This window comes from Phodopus roborovskii, unplaced genomic scaffold, assembly GCF_943737965.1.
Source record: "Phodopus roborovskii unplaced genomic scaffold, PHOROB, whole genome shotgun sequence".
Classification (NCBI taxonomy): Eukaryota; Metazoa; Chordata; class Mammalia; order Rodentia; family Cricetidae; genus Phodopus; species Phodopus roborovskii.
Window position 1 is genome coordinate 6,192,762 of NW_026126629.1, and position 23,721 is coordinate 6,216,482.

General features: G+C 46.8%; 1 protein-coding gene across 1 annotated transcript in view; it reads left to right on the plus strand.

The window, feature by feature from the left end:
- The window catches only part of Thrb (thyroid hormone receptor beta), a 183,054-nt gene that overhangs the window by 154,223 nt on the left and 5,110 nt on the right, over positions 1 to 23,721 (plus strand). The window contains 4 exon segments of the mRNA XM_051206818.1: positions 2,202 to 2,302; positions 6,214 to 6,361; positions 9,294 to 9,499; positions 19,051 to 19,197. Coding sequence (XP_051062775.1) covers positions 2,202 to 2,302; positions 6,214 to 6,361; positions 9,294 to 9,499; positions 19,051 to 19,197 — 602 coding nt within the window.

Below are 23,721 nucleotides of genomic sequence, written 5' to 3' on the forward strand. Positions count from 1 at the left end.
TTTTTAATTCCCTCTCACTGAGAAATGAACAGAGAAACAGAACTAGTTGCTTACAGGCTTTCCAAAGCAAAACATTCTATTTTATTTGTTTTATGTTCAGTGTGCCTGCTTTAGTGCTTAGCACACTGTATATGCTAAATATATTCTGGCTGGAGTCATCGATAAATGAGTGATTGAAAACAAACCATTCCCTTTCTTCTGCACCTGCTCCAGAAGGATGATTATTATTATTATATGTTGTTGTTGTTGTTGTTGTTTTGAGATAGTCTTCCTCTGTGTAGCCCTGGCTGTCCTGGAACTCAATCTGTAGACCAGGCTGGTCTTGAACTTAGAGACCTGCCTACCCTTGCTGTCCAAGTGCTGGGATTAAAGGTGTGTGCCACTACAAACTAGCTCAGAATTTTTTTTTTTTTTTTTTTTTTTTTGGGGGGGGGGTCAAGACAGGGTTTCTCTGTGTAACAGTCCTGACTGTCCTGGAACTCACTTTTTAGACTAGGCTGTCTTCGAACTCACTGAGATCCACCTGCTACTGCCTCCTGGGTGCTCGGATTAAAGGTGTGTGATACCACAGACTATTCCAGAATTATTTTTACATTTCCTGCTGAGATGCTGGAGAAATGGCTCTGCCATGAAAAATACTACAGTTGGGTTCCAGCACCCACTGTGGGCAGCACAATCATTTGTAAGTTCCAGGGGAGCCGCTGCCCTCTTCTGGCCTCCACAGGCATGTGCACCTACTAACCCCCAGACATACACACATAAAATTTTTTCTAATCTTTTAAAAACATGAAGACTTTAAAATAAGAAAGTAAAATAAAATGCCTGGAAATTTTGAGTCCAACGGTGGAGTCATCATTTGCCTGATAAAGGAAACTAAGGAAAGCCATTGTTATTAAAATCCCAGCCCTGCTCCACACCAGCTCACCCTCCAGAGACCTCCACCTGCATCTAAAGCACTAATGTTTTCCTAGGCTGAAGGCTGAGCAAAGTCATCTCTGCTGAATGATGGAAAGAAATGGTTTTCTTCATGGCTCTTCTATTTTGAAAAATGAGCCTCCCATGACCTGTTGTCACAAAAGGTCTATGAAAATGTCATGAGAAAATAAACAGTAAATTACCAGTAGCTCAACCTCCACAACCATGATTGAAACTAAGAAAGATTCCCGAGGCCAAGAGCGGGGAAGGTCCTGTTTCGTCCACTTTCCCACTTTCACATACCAATAAACCATGCGCTTCTTTATAGAATAGTTTGAGCCTGGCGTTGGTGGCACACGCCTTTAGTACTTGCACTCAGAAGGTATAGGTAGGCAGATTTCTGTGAGTTCAAGGCCAGGCTGGTCTACAAGGTGAGTTACAGGACAGCTTCCAAAGCCACAGAGAAACCGTCTCCAAAAAAAAAAAAAGTTTGATCTTATCTAAAGGCATGTGTGTCTTTGGCATGTGTTTGGGTGTGTGGCCATGAACATGAAGATGAAGAAACAAACAAAGCAGAAAGAAGGCTGCTCTTGATGTTACTTTTTAACCAGATCTTTCAGAGCTCAGGGAGTCTGATCCACCACTCAACACAGTACGAAGAGTGTCACTGTGGTTGGGTGTTCTTTAATTAATCAACAGAACATCTATTCTTTCTTTGCATCCAGCAATATTAGGCTGTGTATTCATTTGCCAAACTGTTTCAGAGACCCTTGTTCATTCCACTCAAGCTCTCTATTTTTAGGGGGGAAAGGCAACATAACTCATTCCTGGCACCAGATGTTGCAGTGCTGGATTTCAGTTTCTGTTCTATAATTCCTACCATGTAAAGCCAATGCCTTGGCCTGGGAAGTACTTGACTGCTGTATCATACGGCTGACTACACTGTTGCCTCGTATCTTGTCTTGAGAATGGGTGGGGTCTTAAGTGCAAGCTCTAAAATGAGCTTTGAGAAAGAGCATGTACCATCCAGGCCTTCCACACCTGTGCAGCAGCTGCTTCAAGTCTCCCATGACTACCACAACCTGTTTAGATGGTGCCTCCTACTGCAAGCAGGATCCCATGGTTAAGACTGGTTGCCATCACTCTGGATGCTGGTTGGCTCCATTGACTCTGTCCTGACCACCCTTGAGCAAACAATCGTGTCTCTGGTCGGGCAACATTAGCTTCCTGGCTGTCTTTGCTTTAACATGATGCTGTTTCTTCACCTTCTGCTTTGTCCTTCGCAGGGTATATCCCCAGCTATTTAGACAAGGATGAACTGTGTGTAGTGTGTGGAGACAAAGCCACAGGGTACCACTACCGCTGCATCACCTGTGAAGGCTGCAAGGTAAGTGCCTGGGTCCCCAGCACTGGCCATGGTGCAGTACCAGTCCTCTCCCAGAGGGTCACTAGAACTCACTATTAAAAACCAAAATCCAACAACACTCATGGACTCTGGCCATCAAGGACTCCATTGGTCCTCTTCATCTCTGATATGCTCAAGGTCTGAAATTCCCTTTTTCCTAAGTCATGAGTAACTAAATGAAGTTTTGCAATGGGGTAGTGTTTTATTTGTTGTGTTTTTAAACAGAAAGACAACAAAAAGAAAATAAATTAGTAACACTTACTTGAGTCTTAAAGCATATTTTCAATATATAATCAACCCCATGTCTCACTGTTTCTCCTCTGATTTTATGTGCAATGTCCGAGAAGACTGAGTTTACCCTCTGCAGCCTTTGCTGCTGTGGATCTACATGAATATGCCACTTCCAAGGGTTCCATTAGGCAGAATCTTTGAAGCCACTTAGACTCAATTATGTTCCTGCAGTTATTCAAAGTGGCTTTCCACAGAGCCTGTAATAAATGGAGTCAGGTTGCCATCAGGCAATTTTGTGCTCTGCAAACCTTTCTTCAGAAGAGTCTTGACAAAAACATACTGGTGCATTCACTTCTCCAGAGGGAGCTTACATCTGCCTACTTAGAATCTTCGTCAGTAAAATGAAGATAAGCACTATGGAAACGACCGTTTGGTTCATCAGCCTAGGTTAAAAAATAAACATAACGAGGTTTAACCCAGTGTGGTACCTATGCAGCTGATGCTGTGTAAATGGGATGTCTTAAAAACCAAGAAAAGACTTTCTATTTCCTGTAAAGTTTACAGTTAAACTTGGACTGGAGTTAGAAAAAAAAGACTCTTTCCCCTTCCCTCCCCTTCCCTTCCCTTTCCTCCCCTCCTCTTCCCTCCCTTCCCCTCCCTTCCCTTCCCCTCCCCCCCCTTCCCCCTCCCCTTCCCTCCTCCTCCCTTTCCCTCCCCTTCCCTCCCCCCCCCCTCCCCCCCCCTTCCCCTCCTCCCCTTCCCCCCCCCCCCCCTCCCCCCTCCCCCTCCCTCCCCTTCCTCCCCCCCCTCCCCTTCCCTCTCCCCCTTCCCTCCCCTTCCCCCCCCTCCCCTTCCCTCCCCTCCCTCTCTCCCCCTTCCCTCCCCTCCCCTTCCCTCTCCTCCCCTTCCCTCCCCTTCCCTCTCCTCCCCTTCCCTCCCCTCCCCTCTCCTCCCCTTCCCTCCCCTCCCCTTCCCTCTCCTCACCTTCCCTCCCCTTCCCCCCCTCCCCTTCCCTTCCTTTTCCTTCCCTTCTCTCCCCTCCCCTTCCCTTCTTTTCCTCCCCTTCCCTTCCCTCCCCATTCCCTTCCCTTTCCTCCCCTTCCCCTTCCCTTTCCTCCTCTTCCCTTCCCTCCCCTCCCCTTCCCTTCCTTTCCCTTTCCTTCCCTTCTCTGCCCATTCCCTTCCAATTTTTTTTCCCTCCACACTCTCTCTGGCTTCCTTCATGCTCTTGCCTTTAAACCCCCTAGAATTAACAGGTTAGTTCCATTCACACCACAGTGGGCTCCACTTCCCCAGTGGGAGATTTTCCATGCCGGTCCCCTATTTTTTACACATAACATTAGGAAGCACCATGACACTGTCCCATCTCTACAAAAGCAGCAACCACTGTCCTTTCTGGGGTCCTGGGGCCACATCTGCCACACCATCAGTTGGAATGTGTGTGAAGCAAGGGACCCTGCTTCCCCAAGATCCTTTTGATACAGAACTTGTAGATGAGGAGACTGGGCTAAAGGTTGTGTTGCTTCTATGAAAGTAAGGTCTTATGGGGTTTAAAAGCTAATCCCAAGCCCTGGCTGTGGACTAATTAGGAGATTTGCAGTTGCAGACCTGCTCTTCAAAGCATGGTTTCATTGCTTCATCTGAAAAGAATAAGGCTAACCCGGTCTGATGCTTCGGGTCTGTGATGCCAGCTACTTAAGAGACTGTCTCAGGAACACAGCAAGTTCTAGTCTATCCTGGGCTACTGAATGAGTTGGAGGCTAGCCTGGGCAACTTAGACCCTGTCTCAAAAATAAAAAAGTAAAAAGTACTAAGCCAGGTGATGGTACATGCCATTCATCCCAACAGAGGCAAGGAATCTTGAGTTCAAGGACAGCCTGGACTACAAGGCAAGTTTCAGGACAGCCAGGGCTACACCAAGAAACCCTGCTGTGAAAAACAGTCAAACAAAAACTGTCCTGTGGATAGTGTATAGTAGCAGAGTACCATTATGTCCAATTAATCGCTGGTGCTGGGGAAAAGGAAGCAATAAGATTATGTGGCTTTAGGTTCATTCTCTTACTTCCAAGATGAGTTGAAACTAGTAATGGAAACTAGCCTTTGTCTTGTCTTGTTTTTTCTGAATTAGCCCTGATACATAAAGCTTCACCTTCCTGGTTACAATAATCACAATGCTTTTACAACAATATCATAAAAAACAAATTTAAATTGAGAGAAACTGTAATGGATGTGCCTATGACAACTTCCCTAACAAGGGGAGAGGCGAGCTTTCACCCCTGACCCTCCCTCACTAATGTCAACTAACCTCGGCCCAAGACTACTAGATGTTTAGAGACCTGATTCAGCTGAGATTTAAAGAAGAATAAGGAGGAGGAGGAGGAGAAGAAGCGTCATATAGGGGCTAAAGAGATGGCTAGATGGTTAAGAGCAATTCATGCTCTATCAGAGGACCTGAGTCCCCAGGACCCATATCAGACATCTCACAACTACCCATAACTCCAGCTTCAGGGGATCCAAAGACCTCTCCTGGCCTCTGAAACCACCTGTACATGGGAGTTACACACAATTTAAAATAAATCTTTAAAAACATAACAAGCATGACATAGCATGACCTTGGCTCCCACCTCTGTGCCTGTGTACCAGATCAGATCCTGTTTGTAGGTTGTTCCCATCACAGACCCAGAAAAGGAACCTAGGAGGAACAAGAAATTCTCAAGATCTCCTAATATGATGAAGAAGCAATTTGGGAAAGATTGAAGAGTTTTCAAATGTAACACCATCTTCAAGAATATCTGGAGATGAAAAGATCACACCTCACAATTTCTTCAAACTTACAGTGTATACAGACAGACTGCACTGTCCTAGCAAGAGAAAGATTTTGGAATTTTCAACTTCCATGACGTGCCACTTTGCATTTCATAGAAGGAAAGTCGATGTTGCGCCCCCCCCCCGCCACAGACTTGGTTTTCAAAGACACACCTAAACACAACAGTTCCTTCTAAATACTAACCTGAGGTGGTACTGTAAGACCCGTGGAGGATGTGGGCCTCAGGAAAGGCGCCCCCACAAATCACTCACGAGAAGCGGTCTTGATGCAAAAGCATGAGGTATTTTATATTCCAGTGCACTGGGGTTCGCAGCCACACTCCACGTGGAAGTTGGAGACTGGGAACCCTGGGTACAGGGTTTAGACAGCTTTTATATGGTTACAACAAAGCCCATGCATCATAAACCAATCATCTCATAGCATCCTGTGCAGACCAATTAATTTGAACTATCCAAGCCCACACTTAGCTCAGGAAGTCTGCTTTCGCTAGGGCTTCTGGGTAGTGTAACAAGGTTCATTTCTTGTTCATACACTCACAGGTGCTGTTGTAAAACCGCCCTGTCGTAAACAGTCAAGAATGTGACCTTTTTCTTACTCCTGGGGTCAGTGGAGAGTTTGGCTAAATTTTTCCATCCTTACAGTACTCCAGTTTCATGCTATTAGTGTGATTAAAAACTCCAACAAAAAGCAAATTATGGGAGGAAGGGATTTATTTGACTTACACTTGCAGATCACAGATCATTTTTGAAAGAGTCAGGGCTAAGGGCCAGAACAATTGATCTCATTCTTAGGTAGACACAAATACAACCTGTTTTCTTGGCTCTTTCTCATTTAGGGTTTCTTTAGAAGAACCATTCAGAAAAGTCTCCATCCATCTTATTCCTGTAAATATGAAGGAAAATGCGTCATAGACAAAGTCACTCGCAACCAGTGCCAGGAATGTCGCTTTAAGAAATGCATCTATGTTGGCATGGCAACAGACTGTAAGTAGATGCTCTTCATTTGCTTGATATTGAGGAGTGTTCACTGGGGGGGGGGGGGGAAGGTTTAGTTCAATATCAACAAAGAAAGCAGGAACCTTTGTGGACACAGTCTGACTATCATTCATACCCCTCCCTGCCTGCCTTGCTGTAGGGACCCATTGGTTTTCTTCTTCCCTACTTATCAATTCCCAACTTCCAAAGCATCCAGATAATGTGGGGAGGGGTGGCTAAGTCATCCCTGTGTGTGTTTGAAGGGTAGCCTATTAGCCACCCTGTTTCAATCTACAAACAAGAAGACTTGTCTATGTAGTATAATCACTTCTCACATGCAGGCTTCATGTGTGGAGAAGTTTACAGACCAGTTCTTGGTTTTTCAAAAACAAATAAATTAATTTGGTTGATGTTTTTGGAGATGTGGTACTGGCAGAAAACATCAAGTCAAAGAATTTTTTAAGAATTCAAAGTTGAATATTTCCACATGAATCATCCACTGGTGGTTGCTTAATGTATTTTTAGTCCCAAAAATTCTTTTAGCTAAAGCTGCACACCCAGTTTTCTACATGCCATAGCACAGACAGTGAGTTTAGGCCTGGGTTGCCCCTCCCAACCCTCGACCAGGGATTTACACCAGTCACTTTAACTGTCATAAAACAAAGAACTGTGCCATCCCAAATATACAGCCTCCCCTCTGCCAGGAACCAGTGAGAATGATTTCCACAGCCATCACGAGCTTAAAAGAAAAGGAAAGAAAGGAAGGAAGGAAGGAAGGAAAGAAGGAAGGAAGGAAGGAAGGAACACCTCTCACACATACATACACTAGATAAATTAAACAAATCATTAGACAACAAGAAAAAAGGAAGAAGTGATGGAGAGAGCAAAGGAAGACAGGAAGGGCAGACAGATGGACGGACAGACAGACAGAAACCTCTGTAGAAGTCCCAGACCTACCACTGTCTAGGTATATGGCCCCAGAGTTAAGCTTCATGCTTGTTGCTTGAGAAATCACCACCGACCTCACAGAGCCAGGTCCAGGATTCAGTATGTAGCTCATGTCAAATACAATAGTGTGACAAGCCTTTGGGCAGTAGAGCTGAGGCATTGTGGGCCTTTAGAAAGTAGACCAAAGTTACTTTGCAGGGCTGCTCCATATTTCCCACATTATCAGACACTTGTGTGACATCAGTGTTCAATCCAGATGAAATCATCCAGGAGCGCTTGTGAGTTAGCTGGACACCTTGCTTCTTCTTCTTCTTCTTGCTATGTCTGCCCTTTACATGGCCCAAGGACACTCAGTTGTAGGAACTGAAGGCATGTGTCCTGGGTCTTCCGCCAGCTTTACCATGAACTTTATGTGTGACTTTAGTCAAGTCACAGTCTCTGGAAACATTCTCTCCTCTGTGAAAAGAACAGCATGGCCTAGATACTGCCCCGGGGTCATCTAAAACCTGAGTCTTGGAGATGGGCAGATGGCTCAGGGTAAAGCACTTGCTGGGAAAGCAAGAAGCAAGCCCTGAGTCTAACCACCAGCATCCACATAAAAGCTGGTCATGGCCACATGTGCCTGTAACCCCAGTGTTGGTGGTAGAGACAGGTAGATTTGGGGGACTCATTATCCAGGAGCCTCATTGGTCAGGAGCCTCACCTAACTACAAGCTTCAGGTTCAGTGAGAGACCCTGTCTCAAAAAATGTGAAGAGTGATTGAGCAAAATACCTAACATACTTCTCTGGCCTCTGCATGTGTATAGAGTGGATCACTACCCCCCACACACACACACACGCGCACACGCACACACGCGCACACACGTGCACACATTTTTAGGTAGAAAAACAAGAGGTAATGTACTACACAAGGTACTTACCACACAAGCCTATTGATATTCAGAACCTACAGGGTCAAAGAAGAATACCAAGTCCAAAGAGTTATCCTCTGACCTTTACAAATATGCCACAGCATATATACACCTCCCCACCCCCACATACACACATACGAATAATAATAATCTTTAAGTAAAATAAAATAAAGCCTGAACCTCTCAGTCTCACTACAAGTCTAGTGAAACAGTCTCGTTTGGAAACTGACCACAGGAAGCTAGGTTTCCTGTTCCTTTTCTGCGCAAATGGTAAAGCTTATGATTATATTCACTGAACACTTACACTTCGTTGCCATAGTGCAACCTTGTGCATGGGTATTTTTAATGGCATCTAATAAAGGAGACATGAAAGCTCAGAGAGCCTAAGAAACTTGCTTAGAAGTCACACAGCTAGAAAGAGGTAGTGTCAGGGTTCAAACCCAAGTCTTTCTAGATTCCGAGCCAAGCCTCTTCATCTACTATCAAGGGAAGATGAGGTACAAAGTCTTGTGAGACTCAAAAGACTTCCTGCCCCACAAGAGTCCTTTCCCGTCCTGCTCCAGCCAACTTCCTTAATGAAAAGTACAGCCCCAGGAATGAATGCAGATGGCAGCTCAATTGATTTGCCAAATAGTGTGGACTGTAAGTTTCTGTGCTTCAGTCTGATTTTAGGGCCTCTGTCTTCTGTAGAAGCTGAATGCCTGGTGCCCAGGTTCCTTCAAAGCTCTATTTTGTGGAAAGTTGGGCTGGGCACTGGGACCTTGACCCTGGGCTCACACTGGGCAGGGTTAATCAGAGACAGCTTTCCCTTTCATGGGAGTCACCTAAGACCATTGGAAAACACACATGTTCACATTATGATTCATAACAGTAGCAAAATTGCAGTTATGCAATAGCAACAAAATAATTTCGTGGTTGGAGGTCATCACAACGCGAGGGACTGTATTAAAGGGCCACAGTATTAGGGAGGCAGAGCCCCACCGCTCTAAGCTGTCAAGCCCAGGGCCCCTGGGGCTCACGACCTACAGTCTGCTCCAAGCCCTAAGGTACCTTCTGTCCCTCTCACCTTTCTCCCTCCCAGTGGTGCTGGATGACAGCAAGAGGCTAGCCAAGCGGAAGCTGATAGAGGAGAACCGTGAGAAGAGGCGGCGGGAAGAGCTGCAGAAATCAATTGGGCACAAACCAGAGCCCACAGATGAGGAATGGGAGCTCATCAAGACTGTCACTGAGGCCCATGTGGCCACCAATGCCCAGGGCAGCCACTGGAAGCAGAAGCGGAAATTTCTGGTAAGCTTCCTTGCCAGGCTCGCTACCCACGTATGCTCCCATTTTCTGCCACCATTTAGAGTCCTCCGCCCCTGCTGTTGTTAGTGCCCCATTTTCCTGACGGTGCAGCTCAGAGAGGCGAGGAGCTGTAACTGCAGTCATGCCAGCCTGGGTGCAGAAGCTACTGGAACACAATGGTCCTTCCCTGGAGCCCAGAGCAGCTTCTCAGGCCTCTGACCTCTGGGTGCTTTTCTGTTAACAAGGCAGGGCTGGGACCTCTCCTCAGAAAATCCTGATACTTGCTGGCCTACCCATCATCCTCCTGCTTCTGCCCAGATTCTCAGGGTACATACCTTCCAGGCTCCTTCCACATCAAGCCCCCTTCAGCAGACTCTCTAGAAGAAGGGCCCAGACCTCAGATCTCAGCTTTTGTTGTTGTTATTGTTGTTTGGTTTTGAGACTGTATTTTTCTCATGAATTATTGTTGTTGTTGCTATTATTTTACATCCAGACCACAGTTCCCCCCCCCCCCTCCCCACAGTCCCTCCCCCATGAGCTAAGTTTTTATCTGCCGAAGTCGATATGCTTGTCTAGGAATAAAAGCTTGGGTCCAGGAGCCAGGGAGTGAGTGTAGTGGTGGGGGAAATATGGACATAAGCCAGATCTTTTAGGGTGTGTGGGTGCTTGTTGGATTTTAGAATGAAAGTCCTTGGCAGCCGTTTCTCATCCAGACTTCCCAGTACTCCAAGGTTGCTGGAGCTACTATCCCCATTTTACAGACACATAAACCAAGCCCGAAGTCATACATGGATGGTAAGTGGCTAAAGCAGGCCCCAAAGTCAACAGGTCCTCTGGTCCAAGTCACCCCACCCACCCCATCAAACAGACCACCTGCTCTAACCAGTGTCCAGCAGAGACTGGTTCTGCTCTCAGTGTAAGACATAAAGGCTTCTGTGGGTACCTTGCTGGCATCCAGGCCTGTGGATATCTTACATCCTTCTTACATCCCTCTAAACAAGAAGAAGTCACGGAGGAATTACCTGTGCACTGCAACGGCAGCATTATGGTGCAGTGGTTTTAGGCTTGCAATTATAGCCAATGCTATGCCAAGGCAGGAAGATTGCAAGTTCAAGGCCTTTTTGAACTACAAGCCCAGGTTAAGCAACTTAATAAGATCCCATCTCAAAATGATCTCTCATGGAAGGGTTCACCCTCCCTGGGGAGTGGATGGGGGATAGGATGGGGGGCGAGTTGGGGGGGCATGGGAGGATGGGAGGGAGAGGGAACTGGGATTGATATGTAAAATAAGAAAAAAATATTAAATAATAATAATACTGAAAAGTAAAAACAAAGAAAGAGCCCGGACACAGCTCAGTGGGAGAGCACTTGCCCAGCCTGCATGAGATCCTGGGTCCATCCCCAGGACCACAGAAAAACAGTCATAAAAGGAATTTGGAGGGGTATGGGGGATATGTATAATCTAGAAAACTTACCAAACACTCAAGTGATGCTCATGATACGCCAGATTCGAGCCTAAACCTCCGAGAGCCCTGCTCTTCAGACCCTATCCTACCCTATAGGCAGAGAAAGAACACCTCCGTTTACAGAGAGAGGTGTATGGGAGGCTTATAGGTGCTCCCACAGCTAGATTGTGCTAGAACATGGGAAGCACGTGCAGCCAGTGCCAGGTCTGTCAGGACTCCTCCTGCCTACCACCCACGTAGGCTTAAAAGAGGTCTTGGAGGACAGCACCCTGGTTCTTCACCTTTGACCCCACCCTGATGGGCCTGTCTGGAAATCCAATTGCACTAATTCTGGATCCGCAGGCTAATTCCAGACCATAGCTAGACCATACCAGTGCAGAGACCAGCATGCCCACAGATCTAAGTTCATCTAAGTCTACCTGTGCCTTACATGTGTGCGCCACCTCTAGACCGGGTGCCGCATTCTCATTTCAAGTAGCCCACAGGGAGGGGAATTCAAGCTGAATTCTGACTCAGATGGAGGAGTCAGGGGCCATTCTGGACCTCTGGGAAATTTTATGCTTTTTTTTATTTTTTAACCCTTAGGTGGGCATGAATCTAACTAAGCCTCTTTCTGTCATCACCAAAGTGTTTCTTTTCAGAGTCTAAGGGTTTATCCTCTTATGTTATGTATATGCATGTGTGTCAGTGTGGAGATATGTATATGTGTATGTATGTGTGTCTGTCTGGAGATATGTATATGTGTGTGTATGTATGTATGTATATGTGGGGATATGTGTATGTGTATGTATGTGTGTCTGTGTGGGGAAAAGTATATGTATGTACTTGTGTTTCCATGTGGGTATATGTGTATGTGTGTACATACGTGTCTGTGCAGGGATATGTGTCTGTGTGTACGTGTGTCTGTGTGGGGATATGTGTCTGTGGTGCATGTGTGTATGTGTGGGCATATGTGTATGCATGTGTGTATGTGTGGGAATTTGTGTGTCTATGTGTATGGGAGTATGTGTATGTGGGTACAAATGCCCCCAGAGACCAGAAGTGTCAGATCCCTCTGGAGCTGGGTTTGCAGGTGGTTGTGTGGCCCCTAATCTGAGTGTGGGGAACTCCAGTTGGGTCCTTTGCAAGAGCAATATGTACTCTTTACCTGAGCCATCTGTCCAGTCCGTGCTCTAATTTTCTGTTTAATATGTATCCACTGGACTAGCAGCAGGCCTGCCTTCAAGCTCTTGCTCAAGTTCCTGCCTGTCGTTATCATCTGGTGACACTGTTCTCTTCCCTGACTCCCTCCCTGAGAGGCTATGACAAGGAAGTATAAGCTACATAAACCCTTTCCTCTGCCAAGTTGCTTTCAGTGAGGGTGTTTTATCACTGCAATGGAAAGTAAACTAGAACAATATCCATGTTCTTGCCATGGCCAGAAGGACATTCTCAGGTTTACATTTCCTGAACGGCTGCTGTGTCCTCTTTGTGTTTAGAGTACTGTGTACTATTGCAATGGTTTCTATGTGCTGACACTCCACTTTGTTCTGGGAAGGGATGTGAAGAGGCTTGCGGCCTTGGTAGCACGGTAGCCATGAGGGATTGAGAACCATATGCTGTCATGGAAGCCGCACTATTCACTTAACTGGGAATGAGTGTCCGATCCCCAGAAGGAAATGCTTCTTCGTTTGCCCCCTGAGGACAGGTTCCATCCAAGTCAGAAAAAGAGATGGTGGGTTGATCTGGTTTTCAGATTTATTTCCATCTGAGAAAATAAGAGTGTTTGGCAAATGAGGAACTTTTGTAAAATCCATGCCGTTTCATAATGAACCTAAAACCATGCTGTCAAACCCCACCCAAATGCATTTAAATCATGTTTTCAAGCTTTTCTTCAATCTCCGAGGTTACAGAAATGTTTTCAACAGTGAAGACACTGTTGTGAAAAGCAGAAGTGGGCTGAGGAGGGAGCCTTGTTTCTACCCTCTCAGTGGCAGGAAGACTCTGGCACAAAACCCACACCCTCTACAGCCTGCTGTGCACACTGCCGGCGTCATCTAGTGACCCTGTGCCACTATTCTCCTCTCTGGCTCACCGGAGAGGCGCAGCTGCCAGACTTTCTGTACAAGAGTGAAATGTGACCTCTAGAGTCATGGCAGACCTGCCCTGGTCCCCACCCCACCCCCGAGCTGTATCACTGCCTAGTGTCCACATTCTCAACTGTACAGTGTCAGAGGGCCCAGCCTGGAGTGTCAGATACGTCTGTGTGGTCAGATCAGGGGACAAGCACACTGTACCACCCCAAATCATTCTCATTTCAGAAGCGGGCAGGAGAGCCTAGCTAGCTGTGTGGGAAACTGACCTGGAACCAAAGAGCACAGGTCTAACCCTTCCCTAATTGGGTGACCTTGAGGAAGCTTATCACACACTCACACACTCGCCTGCAGTTTATTTGCTTTGTGACTATCTCGAATGGTGTAAAACTGATCGCTGTAAACAGTACAGTGGTGCCTGGCATCTCGTGTTCCATGTGTCATCCCCACAGCTCTCCACCCTCACCATCTTATCCCATTCATTCCCAGAAGTATAGGCCTGGAGACACATCCAAGGCCCCAAGGCCCTGAGTGTCAGTGTCCTTCTCCATGGCTTTGTAATGGTGTGAGCAGACACCTGGTGAACAAATAGAGAGTCCCGCTCTGCCAGTGCCAGAGAGCTGCTAAGCTAAGCTGAGATGTCCTTGGCTTCCAGCCAGCCATTGAAACAAGGCCAACTGGCCACATCTCCTACTTACCTCGAACAATGCTAAGGAAACCTCAACGTGGAGAGCCAGCTGGCCGAGTTCTGTGTAACCCCATCCTCCCCAGTGCTGAGCAGAGACAGATGCCTGCACACACACACCTGAACCCCTTTTCTGTACCTCTCTGCCTCCACTGCCCAGAGGAGCCAGGCCACTGTGGGTTTCCAAATCTGCATCCCGCGCATCTTCCTAAGTGCCTCACTTCTGTCTGCTTTACTGCAAGCCCATAGTGCAGCCCACCTCAGCTTCTCCCTTCTGGCTCAGCCCTTCTCCAGCGCAATAGCCAGACATCTCATCGGGCCTCTGTTCTGTTTGTAGGCCTTCATTAAGCGTTGTTTTGTATGTAGATGTTTCTCTTCTCCTGTGGTCCATGGGGTCTAGTGTGATGCGTCTCTGCTGGACTCCTTCCCTCTGGATCGCTCCTCTGTCCTCTGAATTTTGCACTGGTATATTAATTACTCTTCTCATGGTTCTGACAAATCCCTGACAATGAGCAGCTTCAAGGAAGGAAGGCTTACTTTGCCTTCCAGTTTGAGGAGACTAGTTCATTGTGGCCATCCTAGCTAGGGTTACTATTGCTGTGACAAAACACCATGACCAAGGCAACCTGTGGGTGTGAAGGGTTTATTTGAGCTTACACTTACAGGTAATAGTCCATCTCTGAGGGAAGTCAGGGAAGGGACTCACACAGAACAGGAACTTGGAGGCAGGAGCTAATGCAGAGGCCATGGAGGAGTGCTGGTTACTGGCTTTCTCCTCATGGCTTGCTCAGCCTGCTTTCTTATTAGAACCCAGGGATGGCCCCACCCACAATGGGCTGGACCCTCTTCCATCAATCATTGCCTAGAAAAATGCCTTGCCAAATCTTATGGGGCATTTTCTCAGTTGAGATTCCCTTCTTTCCCAGCTTGTTCCCAAGTTGACATAAAAACTAGCCAGCACAATGGCCAAGAAAGCATGGCGGTAGGAACATAGCTAGAACATAGCTGGTCACCTTGCTATTCTTCAGGTCAAAGGGCTGACCAGTGTGCTTCTCAGCCAGACCTTGGTACCACCCATCTCCTGGCCTTGATGGACTAACACCACCTCCAGGCTTATCACTAACTGCAGTTCTTCCGGGAATTTATTTTTCTTGCCTATCCTCCATCTCCCCTCACTACAATGCAACTTACCTTGTGAGACTTTGTTCACTTCTGCAATTGCAGCATTTAGAGTGAGATCTAGCTCATAGCATTTACTTCAGATGTGCTGGCAAGTAAATATACAAACACGTATACTATCTGCCCCCCTTCAGGCAAAGGCCTGATACACAGCAAGCAAAAACACAAAGGCTTAGTCCTTTGATGAGTGCCTAGATAACTATGAAAAATAAGAGTAATAGATATTCAGTGCCAGGATAGTGATACCCACTGGCCACCAGGAGTGTGCAAAGGAGGTCAGCATCATTTCAAATGAGTTTATCTAATAAGATGTCTAGGAGCAGACAGGATTTGAGTTGGGGTTTACAGTAGACAGAGATGAGAGATTCAAGTTGGAGCTTCAGGGTAAGGAAAGATCCAGACAGAAGGCTGCAGTAGAAAAGACAAGGGCAATTTGTGGTAAGGTCAGATGTGCTGAGCCAGGTGGTCCATTTAGGGCACAGAGAACAGTAGTCGGTGTTACTGTTGGAATGCCCTATGTGTAAACTAAGGCAGCTGGCAGGTCCAGAGTCAAAGCAGGTAGATGCAAGCCAGAGTGATCACTGGTGCTGGAGTTTGGTATTGGAGCACAAATGCATACTGGATGTAGGGTCAAACCTATTTCTTGGTACCCAAGGCCCTAGTCATAACAAGGTATCAAGCAGAATCAAGAAGAATCCAGTCCTTATGGGTGAAAACAGCCCAGGGAATTCACATGGGCATTTGCAAATACCAGATGGCAACTCACCTCCTTCCCAGATTCTTTTTCTTTTTCCTTAGTACCTGAGATCCATTATGGAAATAAACCTTGATGCTACAATAGAATGCTTTTTTCCACTCTGATGTTTGTTTCCCAACAGAAAAGCTGTTCCATCTGGGCTATAGTTTTATTGTTGCCATATTCCCTTGCATAATTGTCCTCCTTCCTTCAAATCACTGGTCCCAGGAAATGATCCCGTTGCTTTTCTACCCACAAATGGATTGAAAACTAGTGGATGGCAGCATTGTCAAGGACACGGCGCTGACCACTTCAGTACAGTCAGATTAGTCCTATCCGATGGAAGTTTGAGGGTCTAGATTCAATTCCCAGCACTCATACAGTGGCTCAAAACCATCTGTAACTCCAGTTCCAGGGGATCCAATACCTTATTTTGGCTTCTGCAGGCACTAGGAATACACATGGTGCAAATATACCTGCAGACAAAAACATCCACAAACATGAAATAAAAATAAATACATTTTAAAAATAAATTAAAATTCCTCATCATAATCATCACCATCTAGAAAGAAACTGAAGAAGATATCTGGCATCAACATCTGACTACTACATGTGCACATATGTACATGATATATACCAATGCATATGTGCACACACACACATATATACAAAAATATATTGTTTTTGTGATGTTCCCACATGTATGTATATATATGTATATGTGTGTATGTATATATATGTGTGTGTGTTTGTGTATGTGTGTGTGTGTGTGTATGTATATATATATATATATATAATATCAGTACTTTTAACTCAAGAGTTTCCTACCAAGTTACTATGTGGCCATGCTCATTTTAGCAGCTGGTCTTCTGACAAGCTTGTGAAGAAAACAGGGAGGCAAAAGCAGCCTCCTGATCAGGGCAAGAAGGGATTATCCAAGCCAACAAGATTCTCAAGATGCAGGGAACAGTGGCCTTCAAAATAGGACAGCTCAGGCAATGACAGAAAGTAGGACAGGAATTGTATCTATCCCATCTGTGTTCAGAAAGTCCACGCCATTGGTTATTACAGAATATTGCCACTCACTATGAAAATATGACATAACCCAGACTCCATCCATTTGCTACCACCAAAACAATCAAATGAAAGACACACATGTAAGGAGTAAGGTTTTTTTTCTGCCAGCCGCCGAGTCTTGACCCGCCTCCGAGTCTTGTCCCGCCGCCATGCCAGCCACAAATAACACAAAGAGACTCTGTATATGATATAATCCTGTTGGCCAGTTACTAGTTTCTTATCGGCTAGCTCTATCTTAATTATTAACCCATTTCTATGTATTTCCACGTGGTCTTACCAAGAGCGGAGGAATGGCGGTTCTGTTCTCTCCAGACTCTCCATCTTGACCCCTCCTACTTCCTCTTTCCTCCTCATCTCCTAGTCCCTCCTATCTTCCTTTCCTATTGGCCAACAGTGCTTTATTCATTAACCAGTATGAGAAACATATACAGAATGGCATCTCCCATCACACACACACACACACACACGCAGATGGACCTATAGAAAATTTCAAAGTGCCCACATTTTCAGTGAACACGCACATTCTCAGAACCCTTCCCCAGGCTTGCAAGGACTGGCTGCCCCTGTGACTCCTGAGATACTGGCAGCTTAAGGATAAGAGTGATTTACTGCCCTGTGAGATGTGACCAGTAACAGGATATGAGGGTAAAGATGGCTGCTGCAGTGTCTCAAGCTGAACTTGCTCGTTCATCTTGTTGGCTTGGATAGTCCCTTCTTGCCCTGATCGGGAGGCTGCTTTTGCCTCCCTGTTTTCTTCACAAGCTTGTCAGACCAGCTGCCTGGCATCCTCACAGGGGCCCAGACGACCAGCAACAGCACATCCCATAACCTCCATAGAAAGACATCCATTAGTCCAGCTGGCTCTGGGTCTAGACATGAGGGGCGAGGTCCAGAAAACTGGAGCACAGTGATGTATGGAGCCACAGAGTCCTGCCATGAGCAGGGGGCACTGTTGTGAATACTCCAGAGTACTGCCATGATCAGAGGGCCCTGTTGTTGTGAATACTCCAGAGTCCTGCAGTGAGCAGAGGGCGTTGTTGTGACTACTCCACAAACAGGGAAGGGTAACCCTGTTCCACTCATTGCCACCTACTCCCTACTCCCACCACTTGGTGTCTCGGAGAAACCAAGTCTTGTTTGCATCTATTCAGTGTAACATTAGACAAAGATGGCCCACTGTCCCGCAGCCATCTGTCTCTGAGCTGGAGGATGCTGGATAGCCCATCAGTTTCCCAGCATCAGAAGATGGACAGGTGTTACAGAGCTGTTTCCCTTGCCTGCTCCTGGGCTTTTCTCAAGGCCTAAACTTCTGTGAGCCACATGGGATAGAGAAGTGGAGGCTGGCATCGGTGTGCTGTTAGGCCACACATAAATGGTGGTTATTAGTGTCACAAAGACAAGAGAGGCCAATGGGGGGTGGGGGGGAAGCTTGTCCTCATAAAAAGTACAGAGACAGCACAAGATACCTTAGGAGAGGTGACAGAATGCACACGAGGACCTGGGTGGCTTGTGGATGTAGGGAAATCTACCATGCACAAGTCACCTGGGGCCAGCCTGAAACTGATTCTGAACAATCAGGTCCAGGGAGGGCCTGAGAGCATCCGCAAGTGACAGCCACGCCACTGTCCCCTCTGAGAAGCTCAGCCACGGATTGTCTCTGAGCAAGTAAACAACATAGCAGAACTCTGGGGACATTACAGATAGCAAATGTCCCACCGTGCCATAAGGTTTGCCCAGCTTGTACAGCTCAATCTCCCTACAGTGGGCTGAGAGATACTCCGCCTCAGTGATTAGCTGAAAACACCTCAAACTGCAGTCCAAGAGACCCAAGAGCTTTGAAGGGACTTGAGCTCTAGGCACTGAGTCAGAAGCAAGAATGTGAACCCTGGAGTTTTTATTGGGGTTCACCAATTGTGTGCCACCATTACTGTTCTCCCTGTGCTCACTTTACAACCCCCAGGGAACATGGTGTTCTGAATGTGCCATCCCAGTGACCTGGAATTCCCACCATCAGACCTGAGCATGACCCCTTGGGTGCCAGCACAACCCACTATCCGCCTTCCCTCCTCCTCAACCTCTTCCTCTCTGTCCCCCCTCCCTCCCCACTCGCTTCACTTTCTCCCTCAACAAGCCTGTGAACATTATCCCTGGTAGCCCATTAAAATAATGGCCAAGGCATACACATTTGCTCAAAGACATAAATAATGTGAATTTTATTCACTTTGTCAACACACAGGGGCAACCAGAAGTGACAGGTCTTGTTTCCCTGCCATATGAGGGCTGTGCTAAACCAAGGTTTCTTCAGCTTTGCTGAAATTGTTCTCCCTTCTCCTCCACAGCCAGAAGACATTGGACAAGCACCCATCGTGAATGCCCCAGAAGGTGGCAAGGTTGACCTGGAAGCCTTCAGCCATTTTACAAAAATCATCACACCAGCAATCACCAGAGTGGTGGATTTTGCCAAAAAGTTGCCCATGTTTTGTGAGGTGAGGAAATGGCTCTTCTTTCTGGGCCACTTTTCACGATTGTTCCATTGATTATCTAGTGTGCAGGGTATTGTCTAACAGTAATCAGCAGAACGTCACGGGGGGGGGGGCACAGTCCGTGTAAACTGAGGATGCCTGCGGGGCTGCAGTTCAGTGGTGGAGCGCATGCATGACCTAGGGTCTGTCCCCAGCACTGTCAAAAGAAAAGAAAGGCCAGTGCTCCAATTATGCCTTCTCTCTTCAGCTGTCATTGAGAGAGAGAGACAATTTGCTTATCAAGTAGGTTGCCATGGTGTGAACTTACATCAATACCACTTCTACAGAATATTCCATAGAGCTGGCTATGCAGTGAAAGACTCTCACTGTCTCTGTAGAGTTTCCCTCTTTCCCACAAGCTCATTCACTTGCCCCTCTGAGGCCTGGGAAACACAACCAGCAGAGCCATGCTTTTCCTCAGAGACACTTCCTCCCTCATTTAGCTCGTCTCCTTCCCCATCTCAGCTCACTTCCTGCCTCATTTTGACAGCCCCACCTTGCAGCAGATGAAAACAGAACCACTGCAGGGTGTAGACAAGAACCCTAACCATGTGTGTTGGTGTCTTCTGGCTTGAGTCACATCACCCTTATGATGAGACTTGTAGTGGTGTCTTTCCATCGTAGCCAGAGCAGAAGGCCAGAGCAGTGGCTGAGGGTAGGAACTGAGAAGGCAAAAGCATTTGTCACCTTCTGACCTTGGACATTTTTAAATTAACATTTATGAGCATCCCAGACAAGGAAATAAAATAGTACCTGTTCTAGTTTCCTTTCTGTTGCTATGGTGAACATGATCAAAAGAAAGTTGGAGGAAGAAAGGGATTATTTGACTTACACTTGGGGAAAGTCTGGGGAGGAACTTGAGGCTGGGAACCATGAAGGGACACTGCTTACTGTTTCACTCACTGGCTCATATTTAACCAGCTTCTCACAGGCCAGGACCACCTGCCTGGGGAACAGTGCTGCCCACAATGGGCTGGGCCCTCCTTCATCCATTAAAAATCAAGGCCATCCCTCATAGGCATACCCACAAAGCAACCTGATAGGAATGGAGACTCAGTTGAGTCTCTTCAGGTGACTGTGTCACATTTACAGATAAAGTTAACAGTGATCATCCACCGCCACAAAGTAGCCCTGCCAACAGTTGGGAACAAATGTTGATCTGCTATACACATACTTACACATGTACACGCACACCACTTAGACATGCACACACACATACACACACACACCACACCACTTACACATGCACACATACATACACACATACCCCACACCACTTACACATGCACACACACACACACTTACACATGCACACACACACCCCCCACACCACTTAAACATGCAGACATACGTACACACACGAAATATAAATTTGCTAATACACCAAGCCCTACGTTCTGCTTATAAAACTGTTCTTTAGCATTTTATTAGAGAAATGGGCCTAACTATAAGGATTCATCTCATAAACATACCGAACCCCATAACAAACACCAAGAATTAGAAATGCTGAGAGCCCCTCAGCCCAGGGTACCAGGTTCTTCTCAATGGCAGGGTATCATTCAAAAATCCTTTCTCAAGGTGAATTTGATGGCCACATGGCATTCCAAGAATCTGCCCCAACATCTTCTGGTCTCATTCTCATTGGGCCTTCCATCCGTTTCCCTTTTTCACTAATAAAACTGGCCGTGGTGAATGTTCTGATGACTGTGCCAGGCTAACAGCACCCTTTCCTAAGGGTGAGTCCCAGGTAGGCAAATGAAGGACCAGAGAGTTCTTTCACCTCTTAATGTCCTCAGTGTGTGTGCCTGTCTGCCAGGAACCTGTGTGCCCTGGCTCTTACTGAGTCTGCCCCTTGCCCTTTTCATTTGTTGGGCTGGTCCTCTGTTCTTGGCTTTCCTCCCTTTCTTCCTTCCTCCCTCTCTCTCTCTTTCTCCCTTCCTCTTCCTTCCCTTTCCCCTCCCCTGCCACTGTGTGTGTGTGTGTGGTGTGTGTGTGTGTGTGGTGTGTGGTGTGTGTGTGTGTGTGTGTGTGTGTGTGTGTGTGGTGTGTGTGTGTGTGGTGTGTGTGTGTGGTGTGTGTGTGTGTGTGTGGTGTGTGTGTGTGTGTGTGTGGTGTGTGTGTGTGTGTGGCGTGTGTGTGTGGTGTGTGTGGGGGGGGGTGTGGTGTGTGTGTGTGTGTGGTGTGTGTGTGTATGGTGTGTGTGTGTGTGGTGTGTATGTGTGGTGTGTGTGTGTGTGTGTGTGTGTGTGTGTGTGTGTGTGTGTGTGTGTGTGTGTGTGTGTGTGTGTGTGTGTGTGTGTGTGTGTGTGTGTGTGGTGTGTGTGTGTGTGGTGTGTGTGTGTGTGTGTGTGTGTGTGTGTGTGTGTGGTGTGTGTGTGGTGGTGTGTGTGTGTGGTGTGTGTGTGTGTGTGTGTGTGTGTGTGTGTGTGTGTGTGTGGCGTGTGTGTGTGGTGTGTGTGTGTGTGTGTGGTGTGTGTGGGGGGGGTGTGGTGTGTGTGTGGTGTGTGTGTGTGTGTGTGTGTGTGTGTGTGTGGTGTGTGTGTGTGTGGTGTGTGTGTGGGTGTGTGTGTGGTGTGTGTGTGTGGTGTGTGGGGGGGTGTGGTGTGTGTGTGTGGTGTGTGTGTGTGTATGGTGTGTGTGTGTGTGTATGGTGTGTGTGTGTGGTGTGTGTGTGTGTGTGGTGTGTGTGTGTGTGTGTGTGTGTGTGTGTGTGTGTGTGTGTGTGGTGTGTGGGGGGTGTGGGGGGGTGTGTGGTGTGTGTGTGTGTGGTGTGTGTGGGGGTGTGTGTGTGTGTGTGTGTGGTGTGTATGTGTGGTGTGTGTGTGTGTGGTGTGTGTGTGTGGTGTGTATGTGTGGTGTGTGTGTGTGTGGTGTGTGTGTGTGTATGGTGTGTGTGTGTGTGTGTGGTGTGTGTGTGTTGGCTACAGGTCATAAAGGCAAAGGAATTTTGTTGATTTTAAGTTGGCCACTTGAAGCTAGCCTGCCAGTCACACAGCAAGTGCTCTTCCAATGACCACCAGAAATGTTAGTGTTCACTTTTTAATATAAAATCTGTATGAATCACTGAAGAGATGTTTGAGATAATTTATAAAGAAGGAAAGACAAAAGACTCTACCTCCACTCACAGCAACCAACATGCACTTTATTCAATGGCATGGGTAAAAAGCTGCTTGGAACTTTCCAATCCAGGGCTGTAGCAAGCTTACCTTTCCAAGTTCCTGACAGTAATATAACATATTTCACCATCAGAATTCCATCTCAAATTTTCCAAAAAAGAAGAATTTTTACAGCATGTTATAAGTGTTTGGGGTTGTCTAGGCCTCTACTATATGTTTTCCTCTCAGAAATCCAAAAGAAGAAGATGAATGTTGTGGGCCCTGAGCTCCTTACAGAGGGAATGAACATCTCAGGTGGGGATATTGGCAGAGGCAGTTTAATGCATCTGCCATTTGAACTCTGCCTGTGGTTCTTACTCTGCAAATATCCAGACAACCCCCAAAGTGGCTGGTAGTACACCAGGGCTCTGTGAGGACTGGTGTCAGAGCTGCTTCATAAGAACCCCTGCTGGAGTGTGTCATCTTACCATCAGCCAGATGATCTTCCAAGCAGACAGGAAGACTCAGGGCCACTGTGACTGCCTGTCAGGTGGCTTTTGGAAGTTCTCACAGTGAGAACATTGTGGCTTGTGCCTCTGAGGTGTGTGCCCACATACTTACAGATCTCATCAGGATCCTGCAGACCTCTTGGAGGAAAAGGCATCTGGCTCAGTTTCTAAACCACTGATGATGCTTTGCTAGTGCTTCTTTTAGCTGAGTTTGAACCAGTCTTCGGCACTTTATCTATAAAGGCTTGCTGACCTGCCCAAGTTCACAGACTCCATAACATGGGAAAGAAAATAGCTGGCTTTATCTAATTAGAAATTTTGCAATGCTGGGGAGTGGAGATGAATGTAGCTTTTCTGGTAGAGTGCAAGCCTAGTTCTGGGTTCACCCCCAGCACCACATAAACTAGGCAGAGTGGTGGTGCATACCTGTAATCCCAGCATCCATATCTCAAGTTCAGTATCAGCCACATAGGGGGTTTGAGCCCAACTTGACTCTGTGAGACCCTGTTCCAAAATAAGAAAGGAAGAAAAGAAGGGAGAGATGGAGGACAGGAAGGAATGAGAGGAATGTGGGGGGAGGGAGATTTCCTATTACTGCTGAATGGTTCTTCTCAAGAGTGGGCTCAGCAGGTAGTGTGGGCATTACCTGGGATCTTGGGAGACACTGAGGCAGGACCCACAGGCTGCTCTGGGGGAGCCCACAAAGAATTGTGGGGGAACTGAAATGGATTCACTTTGTTCTCTCCAGCCTGTCCCCCTGCTGTCTGTAACCAAGCCCAGGCTTCCCACCTCCAAGAATTCGATTAGGAGTACAAGTCAGGACCTAAACAAAAGCAAGTCTCTGAGAACAATAATAGACTTGATAGGCATCGATGCCCTTTTCT